We start from the raw sequence: 26172 nt of genomic DNA on the forward strand, positions 1-26172 counted from the left end.
CTGTGGTCCAGCAGGAGGCCCCATTAGCAAAAGTGGTGCTTCAGGTTAAGAACAGTTTCAGGTTAAGAATGGACTTCTGGGTTAAGCACTTAACCCGAGGTACCACTGTGTGTGTTTAAAAACAACACCTGAGAACAAGAAGCAAACATTGGTACTTAATGCAATAAGTTCCTTCCCTGTAGAGAAGAAGGGGATCCTGTGTGGGTTGTCAATGCTCACCTCTCAGCTGGCAGGCAGTCAAAATTTTGAGCAGGTAGGTATACCTGGTGGGCAAGAGTACACCCTTTGCCAGTTCAATTTGTGCTTAAGCAAGTAACCGAACAGTCAAAAATAAGCAATAGAAGAGGAAGAGGGAAAAAACAACTTGTGCACACCACTCTGTGCCAGCAAATCCCTGGGGCCAAGTCCCAAGAGGCCCTAATGGTTGCTGTATAAGGGTAGCACAGATGGAGAACAAGAAGAAACCCTGGTATGGGCTTAGGAGAAGGGGAGGGGAGGTTGATCCTCAAATCTATGTATCCAATAGCCTCCACCCCCCAACTGTCACTTGGGAGGGGTCGGGTCCAGAACACTGTTGAGGCAGCTGTGCTCCTGGTGAAATGGGATGTGATGCCCAAAAGAGCCACCCACCCAGGGGCCCTGGCAAAGAGTGACCTGGCATACCCCCTTGAAAGTTTGACTTCCTGCCAGTGGAGAGCTGGGCACTGAAAACCCACACAGGATCCTCCTCTTCCTCCACCACCACTGAAGAACCAGGGAAAAATTAAATGGATAGTCCCAATTGTTGAGCTTAGTATTTGTCAACACAGACAAGCAGCAGCTCTCCTGAGATTGTTAGGTCTTTCCCAATCTATGTAGAGATGCCAGAGATTGGACCTGGGACCTTCTGCCTGCATAGCTAGTGCTCAAACACAACCAAAAAAAGCAGCACAGAGACCAACTTTGTAGCCTGACTTGAGGACTAAGTAGAAATACTCCTAATATACATACATATCTGACACTGTGGTGCAGCTGATAGGGCAAGTGTGCAAAAGATCCACAGTTCTGTATGCTAATTTTGGTTTCAGGAACTTTGAAGAGCTTTCTGGCAAGACCTGGCCAAGGAATTTATGATCACATATTTAAAACAAAAATGACCAAAGCTGCTTAGGAATGTTAGCTAAAGATTTTTATTATTATTTCTATACAATTGTTCAATACATGTTCATCCTTTTGGCATTACAGGCCCTCTGTCAACCTTTCCTGAAACTACATTGCTGGGATTGTAGAAAATAAAAAGTTTAGAATCTTGGCTGATTTTTTAAAAACACACACAAAAGGGAGAGGAAGAGGGGGGAGTTAAAGTTAACTTTCAATGAAGACATGGAGAGCACAAAATTTAAAATTAGGTCGATAAGAACAAAGCCCCTCTCCAATATTAATCAATTCAGGACAAATTTACAGTTGTTTAACCAATGAATTTACCAACTTCACTAAAGTGTGCAGTGTAGCACAGATGTGGCAAACTAGATTGCTGTACACACAAATGGGATTTACAAATGGAAAATGTCAAGATGGGAAAGGCGCATGCAAGCTTAATTTCTAACCAGATCTTGTTTAGAGCAGTGCTTCGTGTCATCTGGAGCACAAGCGACAATGGTTTAGGGACAACCCAAAGCTCATCTTTCTGTAACATGGCAGTTGCTTTGACAATCTGATGTGTATAAATGCAAGTGCTCCATGGGGTACTCAACCACCGCTAGACAAAAACTAAGAGGAAAATATCCAAAAGGTGCTGTAATGTTGCATTTTGTCTTTCTACCACAGCTGGCGTGGGAGGGTGGGGGAAGGACACATAATCCTCAAAACACCCATAAAAGGCAGTCAAATGACTCATAAGTATCAGACTCTGGATATTTTCCACTTGGTTGGTGCAACATTCATTTGTGGATAATTACCAGATGACATGGGAAGTATTAAAAGCATGCCACCGGCCTGCATGTTGCTCAATTTTAAGCAGCTCCCATGCTGCAAAAAAAGTGCTGGCATTAGGGCTTACCAGTTGTCTTTCAACAGTGAAGCAAAACCAAGATGTTTTGCAGGCTATAGCTTACATCTAGCTGCCAGCATTAAGGAAGAGAGGAGTGCTCATCTAGCAGGCAGGGACCTAACTTTACTATACTGCCTCTTTTAAAAAGGCACTTGTACTTCTGTTTCAAATAAAAACCACTTTACAATATTTTGTTATCGGGATGTTTCTTTTCCAGTTGAACTTTGAATTCAAACTCAGCTTTTCTTGCCCAGAAGATCGAAGTGTTCCCCTGCTCCCGCTTACAATAAGTTAGATTCTACAAGAGTATGAGAATATGAAAAAGCTGTAAAATGTATTTTTTCTTTTTAAGAAATGGTTGAAAAGAAAAGCTAAGCTGTATACAGTTTGCAACATCAACAAAAACATCCAAAAAATGCATATAAAAACCATAGGAGGAAAATCTGCAACTCCTTTTTCCCCCATCATGACTACAAGTTTCTAGAATGCGCCATGATGTTAAAACGTAGAGCACAATTGCTTGGAATTGTGATCAATGAGCCACCTTAGGGGAAAAAACGGAACTACAGAAGTTACATTTTTAAAACTCTAGTTAAAGGGCTTGAAATATTCCATTATGATGCACTGCACCATTGTACTGACCCTATTATCACACAATCTACTGATTTTTGCTCCGATCACAGCTGAAAGACAATCAACAAGCCTCAAGGGATTTCACCCTTTTGGCTTACGTTACAGAGACTGTTTTACTCAACTGTACAACAGCGTTGTCTTCTCTAGGAAATCTGTCTCGAGAAGCGGCCAAAATTGACTCTTCATGAAAAAGTATGCACCGTTTACATGGAATGTATTAACAAAGTACAGCACATGCAGTTTTTTACACGGTGAACGAGTTTAGCAACAGGGCTGAGAAACCTTTTTCACAACAAGCTTGAGCGGATGGCAAGTATGATAAAACCTTGGAAATGAAAACCGAAATAAGAACCCCCCACAGACAGCTGCACTGGATCACCTGGTCGCTGTACACCTCACAAAACAGGAACCACGCAAGGGCTTCTCATGCCACTCCCACTTGTACCTTGGTAAGGACAGGCTTTAGTTTTAGGTCATAGAGATTTGTCTATATTACAGATTTATTAGTCACTTCAATTCAAGTAGATTCTGTCCACACTGAGGCATTAGACGTGTCAGATCTACCTTAGGGTTTCAGTCGGCTTCTAGAGCGCTACAGCTGGAACCAGGACAGGAAGCTCAAGTAAGTTAAGAAACCGGTTGGGCCCGCCACTTGGCTCACGTCGACTTCTGGCGGTAGTGGAGAGTCAAGTCGCCACCACTCTTCCATATGAAGTGTTTGACGGTTCGAAGGTCCATATTTGGATCCAATACCTGTTCACACAAAACCAATTGGGTTTTTCCATCAGACTCTGATCCCTCTTAATTTTTTATTCCCTGGCACATATAGACATCCATTCTCTTCCTCCCTCCCCCGCCCCCTTAAGCATCTCTCGGATGGTACACCTGTATGTACCTAGGCATACAGGCACAGGCCTCAGGATAGCTCAGATGATTAGAGTGGTGCTGATAACACCAAGGTTGCAGGTTTGATCTCCATAAGGGACAGCTGCGAATTCTTGCCTTGCAGGGGGTTTGACTAGGTGATAGGCTCCCTTCCAGCTCTGTGATTCTATATCCCACCATCAGTTATGAAAGAAACAATATCCATGTGTCTCCCCTCTCAAGCATGCGTCTTTTATTTCCCTGTCAGCCATTAGAAGGCTTGTGCTAGGACTGCAGCCCAAATTTTGGCCACAGCAGCTCATTTTATGCGCCAGAAGTCCCCAAATTCAGCAGTCACCCAGGTACAAGGGCTGTTGGGGCTTTGCAAAAGCAGCAGCATCTTCCTTATGACAGGTTTTTCCTGTTCAGGCTGCCTATTTTGGCTACATTACATGACCCAGAGGACGTTCAAAGGCATTCAGATTCCCAAGTCTGCTTAAAGGTAGCAAAGCACAAATTGGTTTCCAATAGCCATCAATGAATGCAAACTTTAAGACTCTTGGAGTAAAGTTCACACCTTATTCAAAATGGAACTTGCATCATGGCAGCCAAGGAAGATGAACCATCATTTTTAAAGCACGCAACTAAATAAAAATACTTTGAAGTATGAGAAATGTACTGACGGGGGCTGTCACACACCACACCTTGTTAACTAACAACTTGTGTGAGACCAAGGAACTCTACTTGAGGATTTCAAAGCGGTTCTCTGAGTGCCTTTGGGACTCCAAATTAATTTTACAAGAGGGAATTTGCCAGGGAACCCCTTTTTGGGTCGTTTCCTCCCACTTGGATGGTTGAGGCTCTCTACTGCAAGAAGACATGCAAAGTGAGGTGTTGGTACCCACCAGAGAATCTTCTCCAACCCTGGAGCAGTTGATAATTTCAACCACTGGGAGACAACACAGTTATTCAGGACAAAAGTGAACCTGTTTTGGCTTGAGCCCGTTTTTGAATTCTCAGAATGTGACAGGTTATGTGCTCCAATGCCACAAACACAACCCCGGCTTTTCTTCTTCTCCAAAATCATTTCATAGGACTTCAAGACCAGCCCCCCCCCCCCACCAGCCAACATATCCTGCCTTCCTTCTAAGGAACTCAGAATGGCATACAAAATTGTGTCCACTCCACTGAATTCTTAAAACCATCAGAAAGGTAGGCAATGGGGATACCTGGTCCTGGCACAGAAGTTCAATTTTCTCTTCTGCTAAAACAGCAATGTCCTCCTCTTTTTCTTGTTCCCCGGCCTTTTCATTATTGGAAGAGCTAGTTGTCTGAGATTCATTGTCCAGATTTATTATTTTTTCATAAACATGCTCCATCACCTTCCTAACTTGCAACATGTCACTGGCTGACAGTCGATCCCTGTGGAAACAAAGTGTATTTGTGGTTGAGACACGAAGTCTTAGCCGATTGTGGCTCATTATTCCATGCTCCTGGAAACCAAGAGCAATTTTGTGATTTATTTTATATACTTACTTCTTTAACGTTTTTGCTCCAGAAGAGGAATGAGGTTGGAGGTAGAAAGGAATCTTATTAAATTTTGGCATATTCTTCTACAAAATAAAAAAGCAGAAACTGTAACAAACACATTTACTTACTCCTTAAATGATAAATTAATCTTCTCATTTGCATGAATTTTCTATGTCATTGTTCCCTAGCTTGTTGGTTTTTTTATAGCTAAAACTAAACGATGTTTCACTGACTTAGTTAGTCACAAGAGAAATTTCAGTAGCATTCCTGCCAGCTTAAGCGCAACTCAGCAACTGAAATCATTTTATTTACTTTCGGATTAGGAAACAAGAGAAATAAAATCACAACTAAAGCTGTAAATAAGACGAAACATTTTTAAACTTGCAAAATGCTCTCAGCATATTCCACGTACTTGAAACAGAAACGTGGCCCTTAACAGCCAATTTTTTATTTTATTTTTAATTAAGAGCAAAACTCTACACCAGTTTGGTCTACAATTCCCACCAGCCCCACTGGAGTTGTAGTCCAAAACCAGCTTAGGGGAAGCTGCTCTAGATTTTCTCTCTCTCTTTCCTGCAAGTCTAGAATATCGAAAAGAAACTTACATCCACAGTGATGTCAATTACCCATTGTGGCACTGTTTCGTTAAGGAGCATGGATTCAGTCTCACCCCCGGAATCCCGACATAGCAACCTAATTGGAAAGAGTTTCAAAATGTGGTACATTGATAGATTAATGTGGGTGGGAGGGAAAGAATCCTTTAAGATGTCGTCTCTGCACAAAAACCAACAGCAAGTGTATGAAAACAAGGAAATACCATTGGAAGTAACAAGGTATACAGTCTGATAGACAAAGGCAAATGTGTTTTAAGGCATACTGGGATGAATTTGTGCCTGAAGCTAGTGGCACATGTCCTACATTGAATTATACTTGGGAACGCTTTAAGTTACATGTCTGAATTCGCTTCCTTAGCACAGGCAATTAAAGGCCAGTCCAAAACTACCAACTTCCTCATCTTACTACGATACCTTGAAGGGACGTCAATTTTTAGGACAAAGAGCAAGGTTAAGTCTAATCATATATTTTCCTTCTTGGTCAGGAATGGGTTAACTCCTGTGGTATGTAAGAAGACAGCACATAAAATGTGGTATCAAGAAGGGAGGAAGGGTCCCACTCCACAGATTCTAATTTTGGCTTCTTAGAGCCTATGGAATTCTTCAACTGTTAGCCTGCACCTAAAGTCCATCTTCATGGCTAGGTACCAGTGTAAGAGATAAAACAAAAACCAACAGTTAAAGATGAATAAGATATCCCCAGGAAGTCCTAAAATAAATAAGTAGCCAAGCAGGGCATGCAAAAAAAACCCCAAAACACTTGGGGTATCATAAATGAATCAATATTCTCCTGTGACAAATCCTTCAGTGGGACAGACTAGCTTTTGATCACAAAAACCAAAAGGGTAGCACTCTTTAACAGAATAGCCCCCCTTCTTCAGTGCAGCAGAATGGACAGAGATGCTAATGAATGGATAAAACCTTGGCTCCCCTCCGCCTTCTTCTCCTTTCCTGATGGGATCCACCCCACTGGGATCTGGATCAAGTATTCTCATCTACTACCTTTACTAACTTTTGCCAGCTGGGACCTCTCTGGAGCAGTGAGCAAGTCCAGACCTTATTAGCTGATCAGCCTTGCCACTGAAAGCCCTTCCAGTGACAACTTGCTTTCCTAGGATATCCCTTCATGGCTCCAGCTACAGAGGGGGGTGGCCACTGAGAGGCAAACTAATTCCCATGCCTCTCCTACTGCTTGGGGAGGGAATTAAGGGGTTCTCCCCACCGTACAAATTGGGCGGATGAGAAATAGTATTTCATAGGAGAGAGGGAGAAATTGCTTCCTAGGAGGCTGAAAGCCGCTGATCTCCAATTAGGTGTCAAAAAGACTGGGGAGAGAGAGTGGTTGGGGCCACTTCTTACCTCGTGAGGAATGGTCTGCCTTCTGACATGGGAGCACAGGAGGAGAACTCATTCTTGACTTCTTGTGTAGTGAGAAAGGGTGTGAGCCTTTGGGATGGCACCATGAACAATATCTTAATAAAGCGTTTAAACTCCTTGAGACAATTTATGAAAACACACCTTGCTCCTTCACAGTTTATATGCAGAGAGAATAAAGGACATCTGAAGAGAGGGAAGTGCCCCTTGACAATCAACTTGCTTTGGGTTTAAAAGGCAATGCTGCTTATTATATATTTTCTTAGTGGTCCTTACAACAACCCTGTGAACACAGATCCCCTAGGGCAGATGGACAAGCTGACTGTCTGTGGCTTTCCTAAGGCCATCTAATGGCAGAGGTGAGATTGGAGTCACAGCACTGTCACTAAGTCGCACTATCAAAGAATTCAAGTTTTCTCAACATTTGCTTTTCCAGATCCTGTCACACAGTTTACAACCAATAAGCCAGCAACCTAAACACGAGACGGCAGACGTGCTCCCCTCTCCACCCCAACTTCCCCAGAATACTTTTTCAGAATTTTTGTACCTAAACAAAGTGCGTCCTCCAGCTTCGCCAAAAATAACTGGCGTGTGCGGTGGCACTTGGAAGTATCCGTTTCCTTTCTGTACTCTGTTCTCCTGCTCGCCGTTCACTATTATAGGAAGGGAAGAAATGGACCACACAGTAATAAGACCACACAGTAGTAATTCAGTTCAAAACAAGCATGTTCCATTTTCTTCACCCCAAGAGATTTTTGAAATTTGTTTCATTTTTTTTAATTTACAAGATTTATGCACTGCTTAAAGCCTCAAAGCAATCTACAGAAAGAATAAAACAAAATTATGAGCAAAAACAGTTAAAAACAACCAATTAAAACATTAAAATAAAATAAAACCAAGGATCGGCTAAAACCAGATTAGCACACATATCTGGATAGTCTTGCCTGAACATATTTTTTTAGCAGGAGCTGAAAGAGTACGAAGGGAGTTCCAAAGTGCAGGCACTGCTACACTAAAAGATCATTTTTTTACAAAGGTGGAACAATTATTACGTGGCACCTGCAACTAGTGTCAGTTCTGCAGAGTGAAGCAGTCAATTGGGTATATATAAGATACAGTGATCTCGCAAGTAAACTGGTCCAAGGGCTTTTATATACTAATAGTAAAACCTTGAAGTGTAAGCAAACAGGCAGGTCTCTGAGTGGATGTGTCATATGCTGGCAGGGTCTCACCCCTGTTAGCAACCACGCTGCAGAATTCTGCACTAACGGCAGCTTCCGGATCAAGCGCAAGGGAAGCCTCACATAATAGAACACGGTGCAGTAATCCAATCCTGAATTAACCACTGCACAAAAACTGCTGTGGCCAAGCTGTCATACCAGTTGCAGCTGGTGAAAAGTGCTTCTAGCCACTGGGGCTATCTAGGTCTCCAGCGACAAAGCTGGACCGAGAACTGGCACCCAGCTACCTTTTCTCTTGCTAGTAGGATAAGATGTGGATTATACTCCGTATTTACGTATCAAAGCTTACTATACATACAGGAATAGATAGGTAGCCGTGTTGGTCTGCCATAGTCAAAATAAAAAAAAATTCCTTCCAGTAGCACCTTAAAGAGCAACTAAGTTAGTTCTTGGTATGAGCTTTCGTGTGCATGCACACGAAAGCTCATACCAAGAACTAACTTAGCTGCTCTTTAAGGTGCTACTGGAAGGAATTTTTTTTATTTATACATACAGGAAGGCATTGCCAATATGCTAAGAGAAAGGAAAGTCTAACCTTTCCACGCAGCACAAAGAATCACTCACCGTGGTTCATCTCATTTTCTTCTTCATCCATAGGATTGATGTGGGTTCTAGGCCAGTACTCCAAGAGAGCTTGCAGTAAGAGCCCTCCCAGGTTCACTGCATTTGGTAACACAGAAGGGAAAGAAAACAAGAATTTGTCGCCGGTATTTATAAAAGTTAGAAATGAATTTTTTAATTAAAAAAACTAGCATGTTATTAGTATTAGTTGCAGACATTTTTAAGGCTGCCATCCAAAGAACCATGCAGCTGGTTCCACATCCCCACGGGGGCTGTTTTGGCCTTGTTTTTCTGGACAGAAAAACAGCCCCTCCCAACGTAAACCTCTTTGGAAACCGAGGGAACTTTCAAAAGCAGGTTTATGATATAGCACGGGACTTTGCTATTCAAAGAGGCAAACCCACAGGACGGGCTCAGGTCCTTGTATGCACTGAGGTAGCTCTTTAGATCTGGACCTTAGTTCATCCTTTCTAACTGAAAGCTCAAAAGGAGCCTTCACTGAAGGGCACTTGTTGAAAACTGAAGTACTGATGCTGCAAGATTTGGTTTGCCTGCAAGATCAGGGTAATGGCTTGCATTCAATGAAGTGCTAATTAACTCACTCCACCAGCAGAAGGATATATGCTTGTGCAACAGATCTCCTCCTCCCTCCTCCCCACTAAATCTGTTCAGGGGGTTCCCCCAACCGTCTGGAGCAGATTTGGGGAGAGCACTGGACACACACGGGGGGAAGAGGGGGTGACGTGTAAATCCCTGAGCTTATGGAATGGGTTCATTGAATATCACCCCAAATTTCCAGTCCATGCAGAGGATGAGCTGGTGACAGTCTCACAGATTACACTGCTACAAGTAGCGCAGAACTGTGGACCAAGACAGGCTAGGCAATTTGAGCCTCGCAAAGGGTTAAGTTTCCAAAGAAAACCAAGCCAACACAAACTGCCACAGCAGGAAGTCTGAATTAAAAAGAAAAAGGAAAAATCTCTCGCGCATTTGACGGGGCATAGGGAGATCGCCAAATAGGTTTATATACACTTTTCAGAAACATGGTAAGGTACAAGGAGTTTTGTTGTTTAATGAAATAATGTCAACGCACACTCACATTTTGGATCAGAGCCATCTGGACTGCTAAACCCAGCATCTTTTGCTGAGACCCAAGCTGCAAAGCAGTCACTCTCATCTAAAGTAATTGTCAACATCTGTCAAAACAAGACCGTTGGGAGGAATGCGGTATGAATACTGTATTAAGAACAAAACCTACACATTCAAACCTACAGAAAACTTTGACAAGCACACTTTGATTATACAAGGATTACATGCAGATGACAACATCTGTCATCTCATCATTACATTAGTATCTGTGTATTAGTTTTACAAGGCCATACAGCAAGATCTTTGAACAGTTGTTCACTACATTTCCACAGTAATTAGTATTCATCAACATGCTAAATACAAATTCTCAAACAAATGTGTGCCTCATTTTCAACTGCGAACAACAAAAGAAATGGTTTCAAACTCTAATGCTGCTGAAAATAAAAAACAAGGACATTATCAATCCCATGGGGATTGGTCATCCGATCCCTGCCAGAAACGAGAGGGAAGATGATGGGAAGTGATGTCAAGCCTTGCTTTTGGCAAGGATCTTCCTCTGTAGCCCAGTTTAAACCCGAATGAAAAATGCTATCATAGTGATTGACAGGTGATTTGATAAGTTTTGAGATTAAAAAATGCTTGTGTAAGGAATTTGGCACACCTTTTGGAACTAACAATGCAGACTCCAAAGAGGTACTTGACTATATTTAGTTACATTCAAGAGAACTACCATCTCAAACCAAAGGCCAAACCACCGCTCTTCCTCAAGGACTGTCTTGAACATCAGATTGCAAACTGGTATCTGCACACAACTTCAACCTCTGCTTCATTTAAACACACACACTTTTTTGTGTGTGCACCTAGACATTTTGTCCCTTCCTCTTGGAGGAAACACATGTATACAATATGCATAATCCAATTTCATATATTTAAAATTGAAGTAACTGTTTTGAAAAAACGGAGAGCCCAGGAGCACATGATAAGAGATGTGTAACATTATGTATAGTGTGGATTGGGAGAAGTTTTTCTCCCTCTCTCTAGAACTTGGGAACATCCAACTAAGCTGAATGCTGCAAGATTCAGGACAGACAGAAGACAGTACAGTCGTACCTTGGTTTTCAAACAGCTTAGTTCTCGAATGTTTTGGCTCCCGAACGCTGCAAACCCTGGAAGTGATTGTTCCGGTTTGCGATCTATATTTGGAAGCTGAACATCCAACGGGGCTTCCGCAGCTTCCGACTGGCTGCAGGAGCTTCGCACTTTGGTTTCCAAACCTTTTGGAAGTCGAACAGATTTCTGGAACGGATTCCCTTCGACTTCCAAGGTACGACTGTACTTCCTTCACAAAGCATACAGTTCAACTATGAAATTCGCTCCTCCAGGATGTAGCCTACGCCATTGACTTGGGTGGCTTTAAAATATTCATGGAGCACAAGGCTATCACTGACTACTAGCCATGATGGCTATATTCCACCTCCACTCTCAGCAGCGTGTCTCGGTATAGCAAATGCTGGGTATCACAAGAGGAGAGAAAGCTGATGTGCTCATGTCTTGCTTGCAGGGTTCCCAGGAGCACCCGAGTGGTGAATGTGAGAACAGTATGCTAAACTACATGGGCCTTTGACCTTATCCAGTAGGAGTCCTTTTTAAAAGGTGCGTAAGACCCTTGCCGAGCCTAATTAGGCCCACAGTCTCCTAACCACAATGTCTCAGCCCAATGCACCACACAGGGCTGTTCTAAAAATTACATTGTGGCTGTCTATATATTGTATATATGGCCGTGAGCTCCCAACGAAGGATGATATATAAATCACCTCAACAACACTGAAATTAATTAAAGAGTGCCTTACCCCAGTTTTTAAGTCTACTGAAAACCAATTTGGCACGTAAACCATTTTAAACCTTTTCTTAATTTCTTCTTCAAAGTCCACTTTCCCAAGGTCTTCTACTTTACATGCCTGTATGTAAGACAACAACAACAGAAAAGGTTATGCAGCAAAGATGTACCACATATCATCAACAAACTTGCACTCCCTGGCAAAGAGTTTGTTTTGAATGAGCTCTCATGTTTATTATGAGTTGCATCCAATTTCGCCACTCAGACCAATAGCAAAGAGCTCCATTAGAGGAATGGGGAGGAAAGCAGCTTTCAACATTTCTTCCACTTCCTTGCAGCCCTCTGAGTCCATAAACCTTTTGAAGTCGGGTCCGCAATCCTCCAAAATAGTTTTAGAGCAGGTACATGCCCTACTTCCAAGAGACTGTGATCTACTCCCACATAAATAAACCGGCAGTGATCTACCCATTGGATTGACCAAATTTGTTGAGCTTTTTTTTTGGGAAGGAGAGCAATGGATCAAAATTCCCCCGGTCCCTTGGCACAGCCCTCGGTGAAGTCGGCTCTTCCTGACGCCGTCTCCAATCAGCGCCCGGGTTTGCTTTAGCTCGGAAATATAATTGGAAACATATGATTGGAAAGAAGCTAAAGCACATACCGTATTTTTCGCCCTATAGGACACACTTTTTCCTCTCCAAAAATGAAGGGGAAATGTGTGTGCGTCCTATGGGGTGAATGCAGGCTTTCGTGAAGCCTGGAGAGCCCCACCGCCAGCCCCACAAGCTCGGGGGACAGCGGGGAGGCGGAACGCCACTATCCCGCTGTCCCCCGACTTGGTTAGAAGGCTGGCGGGGGGGGGGGGGGAGAAGCCTGCTCCTCCCGGTCGCCAGCCCCGCAAACTTGGGGGACAGCGGGAGAGGGGCGGTACGCCTTTCCCACTGTCCCCCGACTTGGTTAGAAGGCTGGCGGGGGGGAGAAGCCTGCTCCTCCCCGTCGCCAGCCCCGCAAACTTGGGGGACAGCGGGGAGGCACAGCGCGCCATCCTGCTGTCTCCCGACCTGGTTTGGGGGCTGGCGGAGGGCTTCCCCCTCCCCCAGCCCCGCAAGCTCCCAGAGCGACGCCGAAGCTGCACGCAGCTTTGGCGTCGCTCTGGGTCACGTTCTGGGGGCTGGGGAAGCTCGGGCTTCCCCCTCCCTCAGCCCCCAAGCTTCCAGAGCGATGCCCAAGCTGCGCGTTCTGGGGGCTGGGGTTGGGGGAAGCTCGGGCTTCCCCCGCTCCAGCCCCGCGCTTGGGGGGGGAAAGTAATTTTTTTTCAGTTTATCCCCCCCCCAAAAAAATCTAGGTGCGTCCTATGGGCCAGTGCGTCCTATAGGGCGAAAAATACGGTACATCAAGCAAAATTCGGGAGATAAGACTGCTGATTAATGGATCTCTGTGACTGGAGCGATGGATGGGATAAATAAATCAAGTGATGAACCACCATCAAGAGACTGGTATGTTTCGGAGTGAAACAGAAGGGGGGTGGAGGAAAAAAACTTTTCTTTTCTTTGCCTTATGTGAGTATTAATAACCCTCCACCCCAGAAAGAAGTTTGTGGCATTTTATATTAATCACAAGCAGGAACTGTGTGGACTGAATTATAGATCAAAGAGATAATTGGTAAACAAAGGAGAACGGAGGAAAATTCTAAGACGCAGTTTTAAATGGCGTCTCGCTAAGACAGGCTTGTCTAAGAAAGACGGGGGGGGGGGGAGGACCAGGATCACTGGAATGTGAATCATGACTGGAATGTGATCTAACCTGGCAGAGCCCTCCTGATATTTTGATATACTGGCAAGCCTGGAGAATTAAAGGACAGACCGAGGATAAATTTATTACGGAAGAGTGGAATGGTGTCTGTTCCTAAGTGATATGATTCTTGGAGAGTGTAAAACCCACACAAAGGATATTTGTCTCCAACCGCTTGTGAAGATTATCAGAGATCGCAAAGAAATGATTATATGATAACAACAAGAAGATGAAGAAAGTAATAAAGAGACTATCTGGACAGAACTGGATAGAACTGTTTAATTAAAGCAGCAACATAAGTGATGCTTGGACCCCCGTTTCGAGCTTGAAATATGGGTACCCCCAACAAAATTAAAAAATTTGGCTGTATAATTTGGAACTAATGTGATTTGGAAGTAATGTGATTTGATTGGCCTGTTAATAAAAATTATGATTAAAAAACAACAAAAACAAAATTCCTTTCCTCCACCCAAGTTCCCCTGATGGAGCCGCCTTGCTGTCAGTTGAGTGATACAGATTGATACAGCCACACATTTCCAATTTCTTTAAAATACACACCCAATGGGGCTTCAAGAAAAAGCAAGGAAAACTAGCTCTCTTAAAACACTCTAGCAGTTACTGTAAATTACTGCTATAAGAGGCATCGCTACTGACCTTTCTCCAGGAACTTGCTCAGCAGTAATTTACTGCCTGATAGGTTGGAACAGTGGTTTTTTGAAGGAGAAAGGAAGAAATGTGCTCTAAGATAATTTAGAGCTTCTGTTTTTAAGCAAGGGATTAATGAGTTTATTGATTTAATCAGGAAGTACTTCTCTTTTTACAAAAGCTAATGGAGAGCTATGAAGAAGCATGAACTATAAAAAAAATGGCCCAAAACCAGCTGTAAAAGATGTTCCCACCCCAAACGGCCTTTTTGTTCTTCCAAAGCAGCATCCTAAAGGGGATCGACCAACCAAAGCTACACGGTAAACATGAATCCACTGCACATGAAGAAGCAGTTAAGACAACCTAATCACACATATTTGACCAGGCACCTACCTTCAACACGTCCCAGTACGCCACGTTGTTGTTTGTGTCTTTGGTTAATATGTGTCTTTTGTCATTGAGAATGTGGCACTGAATAATACTAGCACCCCCTAGGGAAAAAGAAAAAAGAAAGGGAGGGGGAACCCAAGTAAATTAGACCATCCATGCAGATCTCTCAGCCTGTAAAAGTGTGTAACACAGAAAGACACACAGAAAGCCTGTGTGGGAAAGGATCAGTCGAAAGAAAAAAAAGAAGGTGCCATTTTGACATGGCAGTTTTTAATTTTTCATTACTCAGATGGAACAGGAATAATTAATATTCTGCATCTCTGGAAGCGCCATGCAGAATTTTATATGGAGTCTGGGTGCAGTACCAGGTGCCTAGGCCTGGATTCCTGAATTGGCAAGTTTTTACTTTAAAGTGGTGGTGGTGGTAGGGAGACACACAAAACAAAACACAGAACAAAACAAGGTTCTCATTAGTCATGGTGATAGTTTCTGCCTGAAAGGACCCAAATGTCGAAGAGCCGCACTTCTGTACTTTGCAGGACTCTCTAGCCCCCTTTGCTTAGTCCCAACCAATGTAGATGACAAAAGCCCTGATGCTCAAAGGAACAGATTGATCATTTACACAAGATTTTGCAGAAAGATTAAATCTGGATCAAGTACTGTTTATTTCTCCGCCCCCTGCTGCCTCTGCCAGCCCCAAAGCACTACTTTTAAGTAATTCCCCCAGTGTTAACCGCACCTTTAATAACTTGGTCAGGCTGTGTACAAAGGGGTGTGATTGGGTTGGTACAGTCGTTGTCATAGTCCCCGGAAGCTCTAAAGTTGTGAATTCCTTTCAAAGTCTAAAAAATAAATGAAATGAATGCAAGGGGAGAAGAAGTAAAAGGATCATAATTAGATTCCACTACACAACATGGCCTATGCCCCCTTCTTCAAAGTATCTTTCTCCACCTTAGGGAAACTACTTGTCCAATTTCCATGATGGCCCTTGTGAAAAAAAACTACAAATATTCGGACAACACAGGGCCACAAGTAGAGGACCGGATGAATCAAGGTGCAAAACTGGTCCAGAAGGCAGAAGCAGCAAGCTTCACTCATGCCACACTCTTCTATGCAAAGTGCGCAAAGCAGATGAGTCAGTAAAGGTAAAGGGTAAAGGGACCCCCGACCATTAGGTCCAGTCGTGACCGACTCTGGGGTTGCAGTGCTCACCTCGCTTTACTGGCCGAGGGAGTCGGCGTACAGCTTCTGGGTCAGGTGGCCAGCATGACTAAGCCGCTTCTGGCGAAGCAGAGCAGCGCACGGAAACGCCGTTTACCTTCCCGCCGGACGTGCTTTCAAACTGCTAGGTTGGCAGGAGCAGGGACCGAGCAACGGGAGCTCACCCCGTCGCGGGGATTCGAACCGCCGACCTTCTGATCGGCAAGTCCCAGGCTCTGTGGTTTAACCCACAGCGCCACCCGCCATCCTAGATGAGTCAGTAGGTGATATCTAATGTTAGTCAGCCTCAGAGTAGGCCACAAATGGGTCTACTTGTGAGTTTGACCAACACTGGATATTGCCCAGTGATGGATGCATGTATATTTTGGTAGAATGGAGAGAGTTCCATTTATAGATGAGGGATTCTACAACTTTGCTCAAGTGAGCTTCCCAAGATTATCAAGGAAGGATCAACTATGCACAACTGGGCATATGTAAATTTACACAGGTTTAATTCATTTCTTACCCACTTATTCACAGATGATTTTGTTGTTGCAACCCAGAGTGCTGGAGGAGGGTCAGCTGATCGATCTAGCTCCATCTGAACAATCAAGAAATGAGAAGTGTTACATCATCTTTCTACTGGTGCACACCCATACAATATACAGTATGCTCCTTTATACCAAGTGGAACATAGAATCATAGAATTTTAGTGCTGAAAGGGGCCACATGTTTCACTAGGAGTAAGAAGGAACAGAACCCAGGGCAAAACTAGGCTTCAGGTTAAAATAAAATAAAAAAATCAACAGTTCCAGTACAATTGACAAATTTTGAAATTCAGGTGTCAGGTTTCTATACACATAGTGTACAGATGTATTTAAAAACTGAATTTACAGATGAGATCTATCACAACACACAACTCACAGAGATAAAGGCTCCATCTCAGAGGGCGGCATGGTATTTTTTAATAAAGCTTTACTTTCTAGATGTGTTTTCTGAAGACTGAGCAGATTTCAGCAACCCTGAATTTCTAGTTTGGTTGTACACAGTCAATACTCTATGGATGGTAAGTGGTTGAAGTATTGTGGAACACGTCCAAAGGCTGGCCTTGTTATTAAGTTACAGAAGTTAACATATCCAAATTTAGAAAAATAATAGTCTACATTTAAGCCAAAAAGCTATATACTGTATTTTTCGCCCTATTGGACGCACCGCCCCATAGGACGCACCTAGTTTTCAGGGGGGGGGGGGAGGAAATCAAGGAAAAAAATATGATTTCCCCCCGCAGCTCTGGGAGCAGCAGACAGGCTGCGTGCAGCCTGTGCGCTACTCCAAGACCTTCTCCCTGCTTTTGCGGGAGGTGGCGGAATTCCCCCACCTCCCGCAAAAGCCCACAGGAGCCGCGCGCGACTCCTACAGGCTTTTCGACCAGGAGGGAAAAGGGACTGAAATGGCCAGTCAGTCCCTTCTCCCTCCTCGGGGAAAAGCCCCCAAGAGCGGCACGCTCTTCAAAGGGTGCGCGGCTCCTGCGGGCTTTTCTACGAGGTGGGGGAATTCCCCCACCTCCTAGAAAAGCCAGCAGAAGCCGCGGAGCCCCTTTAAAGAGCGTGCGGCTTTTGCCTGCTTTTGTGGGAGGTGGGGGTTTCCCCCCATCTCCCGCAAAAGCCCACAGGAGGGTTGGAGAGTAGCGGGAAGGCGTGCGACGCCTTCGCGCTGCCCCCCATCCTCTGGGGCTGGCGATGGGGGAAGCACTGCTTCCCCCCCCCCCCCCGCCAGCCTCCAACCCGGGTCGGAGAGTAGCGGGAAGGCATCGCGCGCCTTCCCACTGCCCCCCATCCTCTGGGGCTGGCCATGGGGGAAGCACTGCTTTCCCCACCGCCAGCCTCAAAGAGCAGACTCTCCTGGCTTCAGTGTAAGCAGCGCAAAGCCTCCGGAGCGCAGGCTTCGGAGGCTTCGCGTTGCTATCGCTGAAGCCAAGGAGCCTGCATTTGCCCCGTAAGACGCACACACATTTCCCCTTCATTTTTGGAGGGGAAAAAGAGCGTCTTATAGGGCGAAAAATACGGTAAATAAAACAACATTTGTCATTAAAAAAAATCCACCATATTTATGTTAAAAAATGCCCAGTATTTATGTCTCATCTTCTTACAGATGCCAACAGTGAGGAAGATCCCCATTTGTGGAATACTCTCTCCAGGGAAGTTTGGCTGGCATATTCATTATACACCTTTAGGTGGCGGGCGAAAACATTCCCGTTTAACCAGGCCTTTGGCTGATTAACATCCTCAACCCTTTTTAAAGCGTTTGTGGGAGGTGGAAGAGAGGGGTTACTGTTTCATTGTTCTTATTTTTATTATTTATTTTGTTTTTTTATGCTGTGGACTGCCTTGAGACCTATGGATGAAGGGCGGTATACAAACTGAATAAATAATAATAACTACGCCCTCTCCACAAATGATGTCCCAAGTTGTATTATGCATTTCTACAACTGCCACCCAGAACAGTCAAGCTATATCTGATGGGGGAAAAGGAGGTTGCAGCTCTACTGATAGTAAGTTTTACCAAGATGTAGATGGGGGGGGGGGGAATGGTTATGTATATTACCTTAAGGACAGGTGCCTTTTCTTCACAAATGAGCACCCGAATATCAGGATTTCGTAGATCTGTACAGTATATCTTTCTGTCTCTTCCACCTGAATATACGTGAGTGAAGGCTTCATTGACTTGAAGTGCCCATACACCCTCATCATGGACTCTGTATGTAGCTATACATCTCTGCTGACCAAGGGACCAGAGTCTGATAGTCCCATCAGAGCTGCCAGAAAGACACTGTAACAAGAATGGTTGTTCAATTTAAAACAATTACATATCCAATAAACAGTGAGTAAATGTTTAGCTCTCTAAAGTCAACATGCAAGTCCAGTTTTCCTTCCGTTCAATCTGTTTTCCCTATAGAATGTTACAGTTTCATTCTACAACAGAAATAACGCACACAAAAAACTTATCCATGCCAAACAATTCTTTTTTTTAACCCCCCCCCCATTTTAGCTTGTTGGTTCTAGCAAAGTATTTAATTACAGTTGTTATTTGCTCAAACATGAAACAAAAATGCATTGTGTTTGTTTCAACACATTTCTTATTAAGAACTCACAAGCCGATCTTGCGGAATAAGCAATGCAAAGGGCTGAGAGGATATTATTGCAGCACAGAGAGAAATCTTCCCCGTACAGCTAGTAGCCTTCATAGTAATATGATATCAAATGCATACCTGTGTGCCATCTCTGTTCAATAGCAAAGCTTTAACATTGTCTGTGTGCCCCTTGAGTTTCATAAGCTTTGCACAGGTTCTTGGATCCCAGACCCTTAATACCTGTTGAGGGGGGAAAAACCTCTGATATATTACAATGGTATTGTGATCCAAACTCATTTCTTAATTTTTAAAGGGCCTTCAAACTAAAGCCGATTCAATTTAGGTTTCTTGAACAGGCACCAGACTCTTTGACTCTTTTAGAAAGTACAGTGGTACCTCTGGTTGCAAACGGGATCCGTTCCGGAGCCCCGTTCGAAACCTGAAAGGAACGCAACCCGGGTCACAATTCGCCGCTTCTGTGCATGATGTCATTTTGCGCATCTGCGCATGCGCGAGTGGCGAAACCCGGAAGTAATCCTTTCCGATACTTCCGGGTCGCCGTGGGACGCAACCTGAAAAAACGTATACGGAAGGAAACGTAACAAGAGGTATGACTGTACAACAACGGCAGGCTCCCCACCACCCGAAATAATAGCCTCATGATTCCCAATGCCTGGGAGGTAGGGGAGAGAAAGAATAGTTGGGTTCTGCTAAATGGCCTCCTACTGTGACAGAGGTGGGGAACCTCAGGCCTGGGGACGGAATGTGGGGCTCTCAATATGCCACACCATCATGGGTCCAGCTCCATGCCCTACTCAATTGCTTTTGCCTTGCTTGAAAACCAACTATGATGATGCCTCCTGCTTGCCTAGATGGAGAGATGGGTGGGCAGGTGTAGAAACTTCTGACAAGTGTGCCTGGAATGTAGCATAATGTCCATAGGTAAGAGCTTCACATCCAGTGATCTGCACAGCTTGGCCTCACCCAAAACTGGCATGAGGCCCCCAGAAGCTCTCCTGCAATGGAATGGAATCCTATAGCAGAAAAAGGTTTCTTATCCTTAACTGGAGGCAGCAGGGGTCAGCAAGATGTCATCCTCAATAGTTTCTAAACGACTACTATTCTGTGGGTGTTTATGTGCATGTACATGTACAATGCTGGCATCCGTCTGTTTCGAGAGACAATAAGTGCTCTTCTGGCAATGAAGTCAAACCGCTGCGTTAGCAGCACTGAAGTGACCTTCCCAGGGGGCAAGCCTAGGCAGCGTGCATGGAGGTCCTGGGCTGCCCAGGTGACAAGACCCTCCTCTTGGCCTGGCTGATGTGGTCCAAAGGAAAGCAGAGCACTGCATTTGGCACAAGATTGGCTGCAGGAATTGCCAGAAGGTGTACAAGGTGCGTCCCACCATCTTAGGGACTCTGTTCCGGATTTGAGTAGAATTTACTCCTTAGACTTTTCTTCTCCCAAAGATATCCACAGACATATTTTGAGGCGTGTGGGTGTGGATGTGTAGGGATAACAATTGTACAGTAACTACTAAACTCCCCTCAGCCCATTATATTGGAGGAATACTTTCAGAAGGAAGAGGACCAAGCACCAGCATATGGGATAAACTTCTCCAGCAGCTTAGTGGGATAAGGCTGTATCCAGCTCCAATAAGTATTCTGTTGGATTAGACAACATGTCTGCCTAACAACATCAAGTGCAGTCTTCCCAGAGTATGGGAATGTTTAATAAAATAATTGTTCAGGACAGATATTCCTGTTCAGACACTGGAACACTGAAAGATTTGAAATTTATATAGAAGTTGTGTGCAATCTTTTCACCAAGTCAGTGTGTCTGTGTCTTGCTTACCTTTTCAGTGGACCCTGATACAATTACTGTTCCCATCTGATTCATGGCAAGACTGTAGATAGAATCTTTGTTCCCACTGAGGGAAGAAGCTATTGAAAACAAATCAAACATCATATTGGATGAATATTTCAGACCAAGAAAGAGCAAGAACTTGGGAGTAACCAATTTAAGTAGTGTTTGGCATTAAGAATTTACATTTTGCTGCCAAAATACATTTTTCAGCCCATCATTTCCTCTCTTTATAATGGTCACACTATACTTTGAAATGCTCTATTGGGCTGCTGTTAGAGCAATGCAATACCCTCTGCAATGTGTTTTCACCATACTGCAGAAGCAAAGTACAGTGGTGCCCCGCAAGACGAATGCCTCGCAAGACGGAAAACTCGCTAGACGAAAGAGTTTTCCGTTTTGGAGGTGCTTCGCTAGACGAATTTCCTATGGGCTTGCTTCGCAAGACGACAATGTCTTGCGAGTTCCTGCGGGTTTTTTCCTTTCCCCCCTTTTTCTAAGCCGCTAAGCCGCTTATCAGCTGATCCGATCAACCGATAAGCCGCTAAAAGCCGCTAAAAGCCGCTAAAAGCCGCTAATCCGCTAATCTGTCAATGGGCTTGCTTCGCAAGACGAAAAAACTGCTAGACGAAGAGAATCACAGAACGGATTCTTTTCGTCTTGCGAGGCACCACTGTATATTAAGGGCTGTTTGAAAAAGTCAATTCTCATCACACATGGCAAGATAGCTGAGAGCTACAAGTTTGTACCTTTACCCCATTGGGAACACTAAGATCCCAACAGAGAACTTGATTTTCTCCCATATGTATAAGTAAATGGCTGACAGACACTACGACACACTGAAACAAGTGAATTTGACATTGTTACAAACTTCCCCACCTCACCCACTCTCAGGTGGCCTGGCATCTACTCCAACAGAAGCCCATGAAGACTATGGGCTTCTACAGCCAGAACCATTGTAGGCAACTTCTGTCCAGGTTCCAGGAATATATGGGTCCAGCTAGTGTCCCTGTCATTAATGGAAACACTGACTTGCATTTTATTTACTTCCTTCTATTTATATCACATCTTTCTTGCATTATGGGACCCAGGGTGGAATACATGCCATTCCTAGCAGTCACCCATCTAGGTACTGACCAGACCCACTTAGCTTTGCCTTACATGTCTTCGGACCATATCCTTTTATATCACTTAACTGATATTGTTAAGTTTAAAAACTGACCTTTGAACGCTGACTGGAGTCATTTCTAACTGCCTGTTAAGGCTTACTCTATCAATTTTGTTTCAGCGGTGAACTATTGCTCCAGAAAGTTTGGGGTTACAAAATACCTCCCCCCCCCCCCATGGCAGTAAAAAAATGGTTTGCACAGATCAGCATAAGCTTAAATCCTCTGGGTACTTACTCGTGACAGTGTTATTTGAGGCAGTCAGTGCTGTTAGCGTATTTACATCCCAGAGGAATATCTGTCTGTCCAGCCCAGCAGATGCCACCAGCTCTTTATCTTTTGCATACGCCAAGGCTTTCACATAATCCTAAAATAAGTAAATGGATATAACAAAAAGGCACTTTAGAACACTGGCACTACTGATTTGACAATCGCAGTGATTACCGTATTTCCCCCTCTATAAGACGCCCCCTATTTTGGGGGACTCAGATTTAAGAAAATGGCCTCGGCACTATCTGTGTATAAGATGCCCCCTTATTTTTGTCATTATTAAGGGAAAAACCTAGTGTTATACACGGAGAAATACAGTACTTATTATTTATGACATTTCTATGCTTCCTGTTACCTTGTGGGTCCTTAGTGTTGACATGCAAAATCCCTTATGTGCATTCCATACTTTAACAGTAGTATCGGATGAAGCAGATATCACTACAAAGGAAAAAAAGTTACAACAGGTTATGTTTCTGTGGGAAGTAGCAAAGAGAATCTGTCCATCCTTCAAGAACTAGAATTTCCATTTACTTGCAAGTAGCTCATATGAAATGATACAAGAGCTGGTATATTCACAGCTCTGGAACTCCCTCTGATGGGACCCACAAGACCACCTCCCGTCATAACACCTGGTGCCAGCTAAACATGTGCCAGGCATTTTCCTACTGATTTTTAATTAATTTCCTATGATATTTCTGCCATTTCATCATTAATGTTTTACTTTGCTATATCTGTGATAAGCAGCTTTTGGAAACTACAGTACTTCAAGTTCTTTTGTAAAGCAGGAGACTATAAACCTACTAAGGTACTTCACAAGGTTGTTGTAAGATTGCTAAGACAGTGCATGTCTTTGGAAAACACCATATAAATTAGGATTTACCAATATACATGGAACTCAAAAGAATCATCTAGTGTTTTAAAAGGCACTTACACGTTTTGCCATTGCAGCAGAGTACAATATCATTCACCCAGTCTGTATGATGTTCCATAGATGCTATATAAGGGTCTTGCTGGAATAAAAAAAAACCATTGTGAGTCCTTGCTCCTGTTTCATGGGGCCATTTTTGCTGTGTTTAGAGCAATTTTTATTTTAAATTTAAAATACAAAAGAAGAGCAGCAATTAAACACTAAATCAAATCATGAACTTTGATCCCAAGATTACTAGATTAAGGGGGGAAAAATGATCTAGCATCACCACCAGATTTCAGTTACAGAAGTGGGAGGGGAGGGAGAAATCACTCAAATTTGACAAATTTGCTTTCAAACATTTCATTTTCTCTTGCTCAGGCATAGAAAAATAGCTTGTATGTTATTACTGTATCCCAGATTCTTAAACAAAAAACAAAATCATTCTGACAGGGTGGGGGTGGTCAGAGCAATTATTTTAACAGCATAATTGAGTTAGTGAATCTCACTCAGGATGCTCAAGAAAGAAGCCAGAATTTAGCTCTCAACAAACCACTCTAATTATTTTTAAAAGCTATGCGCTAAAACTCCAGGGAATGAGAACACCTTTTGGATTTGAAGGAAACTGCTCTTTTCAGTATTAGCCAGCATCACCTCCCCAAGTCCTCTGGTCTCTTCACTTTCTGGATGGGACTGGACTAACTCACTACTAGCCAGGTACCAGGAGCTTGGTAAGACCACAGCAGATGACAGGAAAATAAGGAGTGAGGCAATGGGTCACTCAACCAGTTTCAGAAATAGGACAGCAATAGTGGAAACTTGTCAATGTACCTGTACTTTGAGAATTTTAGTTGCAAGCCACATTGGGAGCCAAAATTGGTTGAAAGGGGGTATATAAATACAGTGGTGCCTCGCAAGACGAAAAGAATCCGTTCTGTGATTCTCTTCATCTAGCGGTTTTTTCGTCTTGCGAAGCAAGCCCATTGATGGATTAGCGGATTAGCGCTATTAGCGGCTTATCGGATCAGCTGATAAGCGGCTTAGCAGCTTAGAAAAAGGGGGGGAGGGGAAAAAACCCGCAGGAACTCGCAAGGCATTGTCGTCTTGCGAAGCAAGCCCATAGGAGATTCATTTTGCAAAGCACCTCCAAAACGGAAAACTCTTTCGTCTAGCGAGTTTTCCGTCTTGCGAGGCATTCGTCTTGCGGGGCACCACTGCACAAACAAGAGAATTTCGTTTTACACCAAATTAGGCAAATGTTATTGTGACTGTGCTTTCTTGTCTAAAAAAAAATGAAGATGCAAATGTACGTGGTAAGAATGATTTGCAGTGTCTGAGTGGCTTTTAACGGTGTAAGATACTCTCGATTGGCTGCATTTAACATTCTAAGCCCATCTTTTAAAGCAAAGCTTCTGTGTTTGGTTTACCTTGTGCTGGTTGACGCTCCATATCCTGATGATGGAGTCTCGGCCTGCTGTAAAAAGTCTGTTTAGCGCTGGGTCCAGCTGCAGTGCATTCACCCCATTTCGATTGTACTTCTCCACCTCATCTCTAATTACATAGGAGACCTAAGATGTGTTGACAGAAATCCAATTAAATCATTAAGAAGCCTCAGATAGAAGTATCTTGTTTTGCCCACTCATTTTCAACACAACTTTCCATTAATTTAAAAAATCATCATCAGGAACACATCAACATCCAATGCACCGTACACAAACAACTAAGATATTAGAGAAACGGGAGACAGAGAGAGCGCCTTTGCCCCAAGTCCATTAAATAATGCTGGAAGAGGGAGGAAAGATTATTCCTCATCTTTCTATTATTTATGGAAATGACATAATGGAGCAAGAAAAATGCATGTGCAGTTGACAACAGCGAACACATTATATTTACACAGAGTTAGCAAATGTTGACTGGTTTTCCACTACTATATGATCACACTGCTCAGCTCTTCAGAGTGGGAGAACTGCATACACCAAGGGGGGTGGACTTCAAGCTTGTGGGATCTACCATGTCTTTTCATTAGAATCCAAGGTCCATTAATTTGATCCAGCTGCAAAACAGTGACCTAGCCAAGTGGACATAAGTAAAGAATTAAGGGCCACGATGAGTCCTGGAATTTGCAAGCAGTCCTAGAACTAAGCTCTCAAATCCTTTCACAAAAATATCCACACCTGGTTTCCTGTGAAGCTTTCTTTTTCAGCAATCTATCTTAGCAGTGGTTTTCAACCAGTGTGCCATGGCACTTGGATGATAGTCAGGGGTGCCAAGGGCACCACTGGCCTCTGTCCCTCTTTCCTGCCTCCTCTGATGCCCTCTCTGCCTCCCAAAGGCTTGCAGAGCTGTTTGTTGCAGCAGTCCTGGCTACAAGCTCCTCAGGCGAATGGTGCCTCTGGGGCTGGTCAGGGGATGCTTCCCCCTACACATTATGGCAGTGTAAGGAAGCACCTCTCTTTGGGGCAGAGGGAGGCAGTTCAGAGACCAAAGGTGGCAGCTGCAGCTGCAGCTGCCCAGAAGACTCCCAAAGAGAGAAGGCTGAGGAGAAACGCCGCAAGGGTGTTTGAAAAAGGGTGAGAGGCTGCCAGAATGTAGTTGGTCAAGGGAGACATGGACTCAAAAAAGTTGAAAACCTTTGGCTTAGGGAGATTTTTTTCTGTTGTTGCTAGAGTTAGACAAACCAGTAGATGTTGGTCTACCTTATTGTCACCCTTGGCGTACAACAACAGTGATAATTAGACTAAGACACACCTTTAGAACAGCTTATAAAAAGCAGGTTGATAGTGGAATCTTATGCACCTTTATTCAGAAGATTCACCCAGTTCAACAGTTCTTACATCCAACTTAAAGCATAGAGGATTACAACTCGGAAGGTTGTAATCCTTCAATGAACCTTCTTCACTGAAGGTATTTAAGCAGAGGTTGGATGGTCATCTGTCATGGATACTTTAGTTGAGATTCCTGCATTGCATTAGATGACACTTAGGGTCCCTTCCATCTTTGCAATTCTATGAGTCTGTGACAATTCCACTCACAAAATCTAG

General features: G+C 43.7%; 1 protein-coding gene across 2 annotated transcripts in view; it reads right to left on the bottom strand.

Moving 5' to 3' along the window:
• Window positions 1-1153: 1153 nt before the first annotated feature.
• WDR48 (WD repeat domain 48) overlaps window positions 1154-26172 on the bottom strand; it is a 34064-nt gene continuing 9045 nt past the window's right edge. The window contains exons 2-19 of one of the 2 annotated variants that reach the window (XM_083466890.1): window positions 24559-24699; window positions 23156-23234; window positions 22580-22662; window positions 22192-22321; window positions 20780-20868; window positions 19064-19165; window positions 18400-18624; window positions 16322-16396; window positions 15335-15437; window positions 14599-14696; window positions 11786-11893; window positions 9946-10042; window positions 8850-8945; window positions 7592-7697; window positions 5662-5749; window positions 5063-5139; window positions 4756-4948; window positions 1154-3415 (exon numbers count right to left, since the gene is read on the bottom strand). In XM_083466890.1, the coding sequence (XP_083323016.1) occupies window positions 3320-3415; window positions 4756-4948; window positions 5063-5139; window positions 5662-5749; window positions 7592-7697; window positions 8850-8945; window positions 9946-10042; window positions 11786-11893; window positions 14599-14696; window positions 15335-15437; window positions 16322-16396; window positions 18400-18624; window positions 19064-19165; window positions 20780-20868; window positions 22192-22321; window positions 22580-22662; window positions 23156-23234; window positions 24559-24699 (1986 nt within the window). In that variant the 3' untranslated portion in view covers window positions 1154-3319. Of the gene's footprint in view, window positions 3416-4755; window positions 4949-5062; window positions 5140-5661; window positions 5750-5779; window positions 7117-7591; window positions 7698-8849; window positions 8946-9945; window positions 10043-11785; window positions 11894-14598; window positions 14697-15334; window positions 15438-16321; window positions 16397-18399; window positions 18625-19063; window positions 19166-20779; window positions 20869-22191; window positions 22322-22579; window positions 22663-23155; window positions 23235-24558; window positions 24700-26172 lie in introns of those variants that run through there. The other variant, XM_083466891.1, reaches the window with a different exon arrangement.

The sequence above is a fragment of the Podarcis liolepis genome, assembly GCF_965112155.1.
Source record: "Podarcis liolepis genome assembly, chromosome: 12".
NCBI classification, from domain to species: domain Eukaryota; kingdom Metazoa; phylum Chordata; class Lepidosauria; order Squamata; family Lacertidae; genus Podarcis; species Podarcis liolepis.